Source organism: Gekko japonicus, unplaced genomic scaffold, assembly GCF_001447785.1.
Source record: "Gekko japonicus isolate JY-2015 unplaced genomic scaffold, Gekko_japonicus_V1.1 scaffold1418, whole genome shotgun sequence".
Taxonomy (NCBI): Eukaryota; Metazoa; Chordata; class Lepidosauria; order Squamata; family Gekkonidae; genus Gekko; species Gekko japonicus.
The window spans coordinates 371,126-382,437 of record NW_015174318.1 but is presented as its reverse complement, the minus strand read 5'-3'; the positions used below and the strand labels follow the sequence as shown (position 1 = coordinate 382,437).

General features: G+C 45.8%; 1 protein-coding gene across 1 annotated transcript in view; it reads left to right on the top strand.

Moving 5' to 3' along the window:
* Positions 1-56: 56 nt before the first annotated feature.
* Positions 57-11,312, top strand: part of GABPA (GA binding protein transcription factor alpha subunit) — a 35,438-nt gene continuing 24,182 nt past the window's right edge. The window contains exons 1-3 of the mRNA XM_015424209.1: positions 57-285; positions 4,222-4,322; positions 5,201-5,345. Coding sequence (XP_015279695.1) covers positions 4,246-4,322; positions 5,201-5,345 — 222 coding nt within the window. The 5' untranslated portion in view covers positions 57-285; positions 4,222-4,245. The remainder of the gene's footprint in view (positions 286-4,221; positions 4,323-5,200; positions 5,346-11,312) is intronic.

Sequence of the window (11,312 nt, the reverse complement as noted above, 5' to 3'; positions counted from 1 at the left end):
TTCGCAAAGGATGGCGGGACGTGTAGTTTTTGTGCCTGCGCGGGGGGGATTGTGTGTACGTTTTTTCCCCGCCAGGGCCTCCCGCGTAGGCCAAGCTACCCGAGCCTGAGTGCGTCCCGGGCTTTCCTAAACTGACACTCGCAGGGAACGTTCCGAGTCCTCCGGGAAAGGGCTTTTCCGCGTGGCAAGGCCGGAGGGAAGAGGGAGAAAAAGGAAAAGTGGCTATTGCTGTTCTGCTTGTGCTGGGCCCTCGTAGTGTGCTTTCACTGACGGAGGCTGAGGCGGGTGAGTTCGGGGCGTACGACGCCAAGGGAGGAGAGCGGGCGGGGGGGCAGAGGGAAGCGCCTCGCGCTGTATCCGGGGCGGAGGGGGGTCTCGTGGCCTCTTTGCTTCTTGTGTTTTGTTTCCGTTTCTGCCCCGCGCGGCGCGAGTCTCATTTCCGTTCCGAGTTCAAACAACAAGGAGGCGCCGCCGCGGGCGGGAGGGGGAGGAAGGCCTGGATTGAGGCGGAATGGCTCCCGCGGTGCCCTCTGGTCCGCCTCACCTCGGTGGGCTTTCGCCTTCATTTTCTGTGACTGGTGGGTGGGAAGGAGTTCCTCCACTCCCTGCGTGGACAGGCCTTCCTGTAGAGAAGCCCGGCTGAGAATTGACCATGTTGGGCGGCCGCCTTCTCTCTTATTTCGTGTGAACAAAATACAAGCCCTTGATACGTACATGGGTGGTTGGCCGGCAGTGTATAGGTATATCCTCTTGATGGAGTAGTCAAAAGTTGCATTCTGCACCTTCTCACCATCTCCGGATTCAAAGTGCTGTACAACAGCTGATTCTGCTTGGGATACCTATAGCTTGGTCTAAAGGACTTTTTCGGTTCTCATAAAGTTACTGCAGATATTTTAGAGGCGTGCTGTCAAAAACTAGAGGAGCTATTTCAGGGTGATAGTCCACTGTTCCTTCAATGTGTGAGATGGTGGTCATCTAGTTACTTTGTAAAAAGTGTTTTAAGCTGTGCACAAAAGCCATGAACACAGTGAGGTGCCTCCACAACTGCTATTTATAAGGTCTCTGGAGCCTTGCCTTGGTAAGACAGAACATAGGTGTTGTATTTTCAGACCTGTTAAATAATATTTAGTAGCTGCTTATGAACTGCCAAACTATTAGCAGAATGTGCTTGCCCTGTTGTCTCATTTTCTCTGGACAACAGCTCTTGTTAATAAAAGTACTAGTGGTGTTAGTTCTATTTTTATCAAGTAGGCACAGCTGGATCTCTATCCAGTAAAGAGCCTTCCACCTACACTCCATAGGCAGAAACTGCCAACTGGAGAAACTTCTCCAGAAACGTGTTTATTGAATTGTCATCATCATAATGCACTGTTTTCTAATCCCTGTGAACTACTTGGTAGCCAATACCTTACTGAAAATCAGAATTCCTCCTTATATATAATTGTGTTTTGGGGTGGCACTTTCTGAACATTCCACACATCAGTTGACTCCATGATGGGTCACTCAGAAGCTGTCCCTATCCACTGGCTATGTTGCCTGAGTCCCACCCACAGAAGTGGCGCCGGCCAAAAATTTCCTCAGAAGACAGTTGGCTGAAGGGCCCCGCGTTTGCCACGATGCAGTGCCAGCAGCGATGGCCTGGTTTCCCCACACCTGGCCCTGGCAGGGTCTCTCCAAAGTGGCAGACGGGAGACAACCCTGCTCGGCCCAGAGAGACAAAGGCTCCAAGCGTGCAGGCTGGCCCAACCTGAGCAGGCCTTGGCAGAAGCCTGGCGGCCAGCAACGCACAGCTGGGAAGGTACGGCCGGAGACAGAGGTCATAGCGGCGCTGTCAAGGATGGAGGAGCGCCAGATTATGTGCAGGGTGACACCGCTCACCTGTTTGCTGCGGCTCGCTCAGAAGAGGCAGAGCCCGGCTGGAGGCGGTGGTGGCGGCTCCGCAGGCCTGCTGCGGGGGGGGGGGATCCTGTGCAGCATCTCCTGGTGCCTCCTGCCTCGCCTTACACTGGGCCCACTGGTGTGCTTGCAGACTGGCTCATTGGTGCCGTCTCTGCAGGGCAGCCTGGGGGTAAGCGAGCCTGGTCTACCGCAGCAGACTCTGGCATCGTTCTCCCCATCTCCCCACACCCCAGGCCAGCTGCACCCCCTGCCCCACAGCGGGAGGGAGGGACGAGGGAAGTGGGTGGCTTCCCCGGATGGACAGCCATCCGTGGCCCAGCAGCCTCCCCATGTTGTCTCAGCTGGAACCTCCGACCTGCACAGCTCGGGCTAGCCCAGCCGGGGGAGGTCAGATTTGGCCAGCTGAGCAGGGTCACCGCTGGCTGGCGCTTGCGGCGGGCGAGACTGTACTTAACCTGCTTCCAGCCTATACATTTGTTACACATTACATCTTTCTAGAGCTCGTTGTATTGCTTTTACAATGGGCTTTGCTGCTAGTAAAAATATAATCAACACTTCAAAGACTATGGCAAGCTGTGAAGGCAAGGTTCTAAAAAGATTCATTTTCTATATGTTGGGGCCCATTTGGTGTAATACACAAGTTAAGGGACTATAAGGATGTCTATGCATACAATATTAATGAGAAAGTTAAATATGGGAAATTATTTTTATCATCTAGTTATATATCTGTCTGCTATCATATGCCTTGAAAGTAGATTTCAGAACTACAAAGGTGGAGAAAAAGTTTCTTGCTCACATATTTATACAATAACATTCCTATGCTTAATTTCACTGCAGATTGAAATTTGGTATAAAATTTTAAAAATAGTTCGTAGATTCTAGCAATAAAAACTAACTCATCTTGGTCTTGATTGGACATTTCCAAGTAAGCTTTCTTAGAATTAGCTGCCCTGAGCCTGCTTCAGCGGGGAGGGCGGAGTATAAAATAAATTAATAAATATTTGGGGTCTCTCAGGATCTGTGGTTGTTGTTCGTTAGCGAAAAGTCTGTGTATTAATACAGAGGGAGTGTGACCCTGTTGATTCTCCTGGATCTCTCAGGGCTGTCGATATTGTTGATCATGGACCATTCTGGACCATTTCTCAGAGTTGGGACTGCTGCTTAGCTTCAGGCCTGTGGCATCCCATGAAGTTACATCTCATCCCATGTGCTTTTCAACATTTACATGAAACCACTAAGTGAGATCATCCAGAAGTTTGGAAAAGGTTGTCACCAGCAGGCCGATGACATTCAGCACTGTCTTGCACTTCTGGTGGATCGCAAGGAGCCTGTGTAAATCATCACCGCCCTGAGCCCATCTGGGGAGGGTGGTATATAAATAAATAAATAAATGAACCAGTGCCAAGAAGAAGCTTTGGGATAGATGAGAGCCAATAAACTGAAGCTTAACCCTGGCAAGGCTGAGGTGCTACTGGTTTTCCGAAAGACCGGGATTTGCTGTGTGTCCTGTTCTGTATGGGGTTGCATTTCAACCTAAAAGAGCAGGTTTGCAGTCTGAATGTGTTGCTAAACCTCAGCCTCCTGATGGATAAACACATAACAGCAGTGGACAGGGCAGCCTTCCATCAGCTTCATCTGGTGAGCCAGCTGTGGCCTTTCCTGGGTTGAAAAGATCTTGCCACTTTGGTGCATGCTCTGGTAACATCTACATTAGATAAGTGCAGTGTGCTCTACATGAGGTTGCTGTCAAAGACTGTCCAGAAGCTATAGATGGATTAGGTAGCAGGGACTGTATCATCCTAATATTGCTCCATCTACATCAGCTCCTCGTTTGCTTCTAATTCAGGGTGCTGGTATTTGCCTTTAAAACTGCACACAGTTTGGGACCAGCATACCTGAAGGATCAGTGCTTTCTATATGAACCTACCTGACCATTACAGTTGTCTTCAATGGCCTTGCTTTGAGTATCCCTATCTTCTGCAGGTAGTCAGGTGGCATCCCAAGGATATGGCCTGCTTGGTTATGTCACCAGAACTACAGAATTCCGTCCCCAGGGGTATTTGTCTATTACCATCACTTCTTCTGCAAGTAAAGACTTTTCTGCTTGGTCTGGTGAACCCTAACTGATCTTGTGTTTTTTAAAAAAATTGCTGATATATCTATATAGATATAAATGTGCTTGTGCATTGTTTTTAGATGTTGGCTCTTTTTAATTATTTGCAGTCTTGATGGCCTTAATTGGGCAGGAAGGCAAGATACAGATTTTTTAAATAAATAATAAGTAACTAGTTGTTAATTTATAATTTTCTTTTACTTTTGCAGGCTGCCTCTTGAAATATTACAGCCATGACTAAGAGAGAAGCAGAAGAACTGATAGAAATTGAAATTGATGGAACTGAGAAACAGGAGTGTACTGAAGAAAGGTAAGCAGAGTTCAGATGGGTGATATATATGTATTTTTTCATACTTTGTTCTTTAAAATTATATATTTCCATACAGCTTTTTCTCATTGTTCAAGGCTGTTTGTAATAAAATAAGGAAATAACGTATCTCCTCTTCCTACCATTCCCCACACAATATAAATCCCCATTGCTAAGTGCATGTTTTAGCTTTTCATCCCATGTCTTTAGTGTTAATGCAAGCCAAGGAGAAAGGAGCCAGGTGCTATGCTGCCTCTGATGTTAGTTGCCTTTCACATTGCGTAGTTGCATTTCAAGTTCAGGAAAGATAGTCAAAAGGCTTTACTTGGCATATTGTGTGGAATGCTTTCATATGAGGCTCCACATAATAACAGATTCTTGCTGATACAATGTGAAGCTTCTTCTGTGTTACTCGTTAAGGACATACTTTTCTGTACATTGTACTTTTATTTTTTCTCTCTGTAAGTTCAAGTCACTCCAGAAGACCTTATACTGGTAGAAGTACTTTAGGAGTAAGACATTTTCATAATGGACACAAGCTGAAATTTGGTGCAGTTAGTTTAATATACCAATTCTCAGAAACTTCTGAAAATGGGAGGTGTACGTCTCTCTCCCTGAAAACTGTGCATGAGTTCTGATTCATAACCACAACAAAGGCAGAGCAAACTAAGACACAGATGGGACAGAAGGTTGGGCAGTTGGAGTTCAAAGCTGGTCTTGGATATGTTTTTAGCTGCTTTTGGGGGGGTTTTTAAGTTGTTAAAATGAAGTTGTAATCTGCCATAGGGATACTAATTGTTACTAAAGAGATGTTAACACTATGTAATTTTAATAGTAGTTTTCATTAAAATCCAGTAAAAGACTCTTTCTAACTCCTTCAGCATCGTTGAGCAGACTTACACCACTGCAGAGTTTGTGAGTCAGGCTATTGATATCAATGAACCAGTTGGAAATCTTAAGAAACTTTTGGAACCAAGACTTCAGTGTTCCTTGGAAGCACATGAAATCTGCCTCCAGGATATACAGGTAAAACAAAACCTAAGCTTCCATTTAAAGTTCAGGTTGTACTCTTCCTTTGATTTTCCTTTGGAGTGTATCATCTCTGATTACAAAAAACTGAAATCCATAGTCAGCCCAGTACACTGGGGAATAGTCACTTTTTTATTTACTTATTTCTTTTATACCATACTTTTCTTTTCAATGGGGATTCAAAGCAGCTTACATCATTCTCCTCTCCATTTTATCCTCACAAAACACCCTATGAGGTAGGTTTGATTGAAAGTGTGTCACTGGCCCAGTAAGCTTCCATGGCAGAGTGGTGATTTGAACCTGGGTCACCCAGATCCATATCTGACACACCAATCACTACACCAAACTGGCTCTCCTGGGTGTTTTGTGATGTGGAAGAAATGGGTGCTTCTGTGTAGGATGTATTTTGAGCTCTCACATTTGTGGTGGGTTCACCTTCTAAAAAAGTGGAATGAAATAAATTAGCTAATGCAAAGGGTTAGATCCAAAGTACTGCTGCTTGAGTGAAGATGGTGGTGTAGGAATTCCTCACCTTGGCCTCTCGCTGCAGCCCACAAAGCTAAAAATCTGCTCCTGGTGGTCAAGAGTCCTGCAGAAAAGAGTGCAGGAGGCAAAATGGGACTCTGCAGTGGATAGGAGGGGTTGGCAAAATGGCCCTTCTCTCCTTCACCAAAGTAAATGCTGTTGTAATAATACTTTGAGATCCAACCCCAAAGATTAACTATACAAGGGAGAAAAGGAATATTGTAATACTCTTGCAACTCCGGAGTAGTGCTCTGTGAACTGCTTTAGGGTGACTTCTCTTTGTCAGAAGTAGTCTGATCACTGGCACTGTACTCAGGATAGCTATTGCTGCCTTATCCCTTTCTTAACATGGAGGCCTGTAAAGATTCCTGGAGATGCACAACACTAGTAAAACTGACATCAGTGCAAGCACAGAATTTTTATTTAATTCAGCAGGCTTTTCAACCATTCAGCTTGCCACTTCTCTGTCATATTCTAGCTGGTTTAGCTTGGGTGGTTCATGCTGGAGGGTGTGGAAAAGCTGCAGGAAGTCCGTATGTGCTGAAACATTAATTATAGGGCTTTGTGTTAGAAGCATCATGCTTGATTGAAATTTCAAGAACAACTTAAAATGTTTTGGATCTGTATATTTTGGATCTGTAGTGGGAAATACTTGTTTTATAAATTTACTGTTTTCATTTAGAGTTTAGTTTGTCTGCTTGAAGTCATAAGGCATTACAAATCAGTGGCTTCACGAGTATACACAAAAAGGGTTTGTGGGGGTAAAGAAACATAGAGGTTCCCATAATTTAAAGCAGAAAGCAGCAAGACATCTCTTTAGTAGTGCCAAGTCAACCTTTTACCATCTGCGGCTGGCCCGGCAGTTGGTTCCCTATCTCGACCGGGAAGACCTGGCCACTGTGATCCATGCGACGGTCACCTCAAGGCTGGACTACTGTAACGCTCTCTACTTGGGGCTGCCTCTGGCACAAATCCGGAAGCTGCAGCTAGTGCAGAATGCTGCAGCTAGGCTGCTGATGGGCCTTTCTATGCGAGACCACATCCGGCCGGTGCTGCAAGCCCTGCACTGGCTGCCAATGGCATACTGGATTCGCTTCAAAGTGCTGGTGCTCACCTTTAAAGCCCTGAATGGCCAGGGTCCGGCTTACCTAAGGGACCGCCTCTTCCCGTATGCTCCCTCAAGAGCACTGCGATCGGGGAATCTCCATCTCCTGGAAGTCCCAGGCCCCCGAAGTGTGAAGGTTGCCCAAACTAAGGCCAGGACGTTTTCAGTGACGGCTCCTACCTGGTGGAATGAGCTCCCAGAGGAGATCTGGGCCCTGCGGGACCTTGTACAGTTCCACAGGGCCTGCAAGACGGAGCTCCTCTGCCAGGCCTTTGAGTAGGAGCCGCTGCTGCCACTATTCCACCACTGAGATTTCATTATCCATCTACCCCATTTCCGGGGGGGGGTGGGGGTAGATGTCGCCCGGCAGAAATGGGGAGAATATCATTCCTGGTGCTCATGCCATTAAAAAAAGTCGGCCGCCAATGTGGAATGTGCGCATCTTGGTGATTTTATGTAGATTATTAGAGCACCGATTTTATTATGCATGAAATATTGTTTTACTGTTTTAAATTTTAAATTCGGCATTGCCGCTTGTTAGCCGCCCTGAGCCGCTGGGTAGGGCGGGATATAAATCCCTAAATAAATAAATAAATGTAGCTTAGCTGAGAATCCATGGAACTCTTCAGTGCATTGGGTACAGCAGTTTTTCAGTGGAAGGTGTGGGGGATGCAAATTTTTGCTGAATCCGTCTTGCCCCAGTAGTCCCTTCAGACTCAATGGAAAGTTGATTCCAATGGTAGTGGGAATGTGCAGTGGCAAATCATGAAGTTCATGAGGCTGGTGAGGATGAGGAAGAGGGGCAAAATCCCCCTCTTTCTTCCAGAGGGGCTGTCATGGGGAGGGGGAAAACATTACCTTTTCCCTTGTTTCCCACAAGCACAGCTCCACTGATGGAAGGAAGAGTGGGCAAAGTCCCCTGGTGGGAAGACAAGAAAAGGCTGTTTATCCCCTTATATTACTACAGCCCTTCTTCACCTTGTATCTTTTTGTCCTCATGGATCCTAGTGCTCAGTGAATTAACTGTTCTGGGGTCAAAAAGGGGACTGCATGGTAAATCTGCTGCTTCTGGTGACAGACCACTAAATCCCATCCCATTGTCACCTGTAGAACTGTGAAATGCTTTGTGAGACTGTTTTGGCTGAACATTGGAATGCCAATATCGCAATAAAATCATATAAAGCTCATTAATTATATGAAACACTTATTTTAGAGTTTTTTTCTTTACCTATAGTGATTATTTTGATCTCATGTTTTGCTTTATTGTAATTTTTATTCTGAGCTGAGGTACTCTTTAATTAGCCCGCTTTTACATATGTTCAGAGGCCATTCTGACATGCACTTAGTTTAATATTTATTTATTTCAATTTGCTAGGCTGCCCTTCCCTCAAACGGGGCTCAGGGCAGCTTACATCAAAGGCAAATACAATTTATAAGTAAATTAAAACAACATTAAAATATGATAGAAGAATTCATCAGAAAAACAGTACTGTGTCCAAGATGATGGATAATTTCAGTATCCACCTGACACCTGGATAGAGGGGAAATACGGAGCAATGGGGAAACGTGGGAGTGTGAGAGTGCCAGACTGTTGCTATCCTCAACCAAATGCCTGGCCCTAGTCGAGGACAGCTGGATCTCGGACTGGGGATCACCAGGAGGTTCTTATTGCTACAACGTAACGTTCTTCCAGGGGCATATTGGGAGAGGTGGTCCTGAAGATATTCAGGTCCCTGACTGCTAATGACCTTGAATGTCAAAACCAAGACCTTGAACTGGATCCAGTGCTTCACCGGGAGCCAGTGCAGCTCATATAGCACTGGATGAATGTGTGCCATCCAAGGGGTCCCTGTAAGGACCTGCGTGGCCGCGTTCTGGAACAGTCTGGTGCAAGGGTAGGCTAGCGTAGAGCGAATTACAGTAGTCTGTCCTGGAGGTGACTGTTGCATACATTACTGTGGCTAGGTCAGGATGAGATAGGTAGACAGCCAGTTGCCTAACCTGATACAGTTGGAAAAATGCCAGCTTGGCAACCTTCACTACCTGGGCTTGCATAGACACGGTGGCATGCAGGATCACGCCCAGACTCTTGACGGTTGAAGCCGGGAGAACTGGCTGAAGTTATCAAAAACTGAATCCAAAGGTAGCCAAGGGACCTCCAGTTCACTTACTGTATCAATATTGGCTGGGAGGTCACGGCAGAGTGACAGGACTTTATCTGCAAAAAAGCTTACAAATGCCTCACAGCGTATAATTGAATTACTATTGTTTTGGGTCCTTTCTGAGAGGGACGCAAGGGACCAAATTATCCTAAGTAACTGGGCCAGCTGAGAGCTAGCAGATGTGATGGAGGTCTATCTGACAGAACCCTCATATCCCTAATCAAGTTGCTAGGTATCTCCTGTCTGTCATGAGGCTCCAGGAACTGATTATTGATAGATTCAGGTGGATAGCCGTGTTGGTCTGAAGCAACAGAATGAAATTCAAGTTCAGTGGCACCTTTAAGACCAACAAAGTTTTATTCAAGGTATAAGCTTTCATGTGCATGCACCCTTGTTCAGATACATTGAAAAGGAAGTTACCGCTCCATACATATGGGTAGAGGGTGAGCAACAAATTAACATAAAGCACAATGAAGATGTTTAACAGATGCAAGGATCAAACAGGAATAACAAGCTTAGTTTATATGGTCACTATTTGTTTGGATTTAATTCCGGGGGGGAATATAGTGAAGCAAATAAACAGATCAAAATTGGAGACTGATGTGTAAATGTACCCTTAATTGTGGAATGCTGAGAGTAATTAACTTAGACCCTGTTATTACGCTCTATCCATCTCCTCTCAAGCAGGGAGGTAGCTAACAGTATTTTTTTCTTTAAGGTGGGGTGATTGGTTGTGCAGTGCTATGTCTCCTTTTACACCATACCAGAGAAATACATTCCAATGTACCATTCCAAATTACATTACATTATAGTATTCATTGCATTACAGTCACTATTCCAATCTACTATTCCAAATAAAAACACAATAAAAATACAATAAAATAAAGAGGATGTATGGCCCTTCTTGGTGAGAATACAGATGTAAGGACTGAATGAGATTAGCATATGTAGTGAGAAAAGAAACCACTATCCCTGTAAAGTCCTGGGATGTTTGTTCCAAGTGTTGTAATAACTTGTAATTCAGCAATTTCCCTTTCTGCTCAGTTCTTGAAGTTCCTTTGCAATATAAAAGCTACTGTGAGCTCACCCATTGGAAGGTGCAGTGTTCTCCTACAGGTTTCTCAGTCTTGTGATTCTTAATGTCAGATTTGTGTCAATGTATCGTTTGGTGTACATTATTATGGTGTTTGAGCTGCGGTGGCTCAAGTGGTTAAGACGCTGAACTGCAGGCTGTGGAAGGTCAGTAGTTCAGCGGTTCAAAACCCGGGTGCCGCAAGACAGGGTGAGCTCCTGTCTCTAGTTCCAGCTCCTGCCAACCTAGCAGTTCGAAAGCAAGAAATTGCAAGTAGATAAATAGGGACCACTTTGGTGGGAAGGTAACAGCGTTCCGTGCGCCTTGGTGTTTAGTCATGCCGGCCACATGACCACGGAAACGTCTTCGGATAGCGCTGGCTCTTCGGCTTTGAAACGGAGATGAGCACCGCAACCCTAGAGTCGGATTCGACTGGCTTTCGAGCAAGGGAACCTTTACCTTTACTTATCGTTTGGTGTAGGGTTTAACCTGTTTGCCCTATGTAGAGAATGGAAGGACATTGTTGGCATTTAATATTTTATAGAGTGTTAGAAGATGAGCAAGTGAATAAGCCTGAGACGGCATAGTTCAGGGGTATCAAACATGAGGCCCGGGGGCCAGATCAGGCCCTTGGAGGGCTGCAATCCAGCCTGCAAGGCCCTGGCTGTTTCCTGCTTCCTTTTCCAGTTCTGCTGCTCCTGCTGCATCACAGCTTACTTTACCAGACTCTTTCAATCGCACAGGAGAGATAGATAGACAAACCTCTCCTGTGGAATTGAGAGTCTGTTAAAGCACTGGCTGAGGCTCCTCCCCCTCCTTCTCCCAGGGGTAGGGAGGGAACCAAACAGAACTCGCTTCCTGGCCAGGCTGTCTCAATCGTATACAGAGACAAAGGGAAGCCTTTCTTTCCTTCCACTGGCTGAGACTACTCCATGAAGGGAGGCAGGGAGGGAACGAGGGAGAGCTTGCTTTGCTGGGCTGCCGCAATTACACAGCAGAAATACCAACAAAGTTTTGTTCAAGGTATGAGCTTTTGTGTGCCTTGCTACAGTGTGTGTGTAGATTGTTGGGCTCCTTATGCCAGGGCTCTCCTGGGTGCA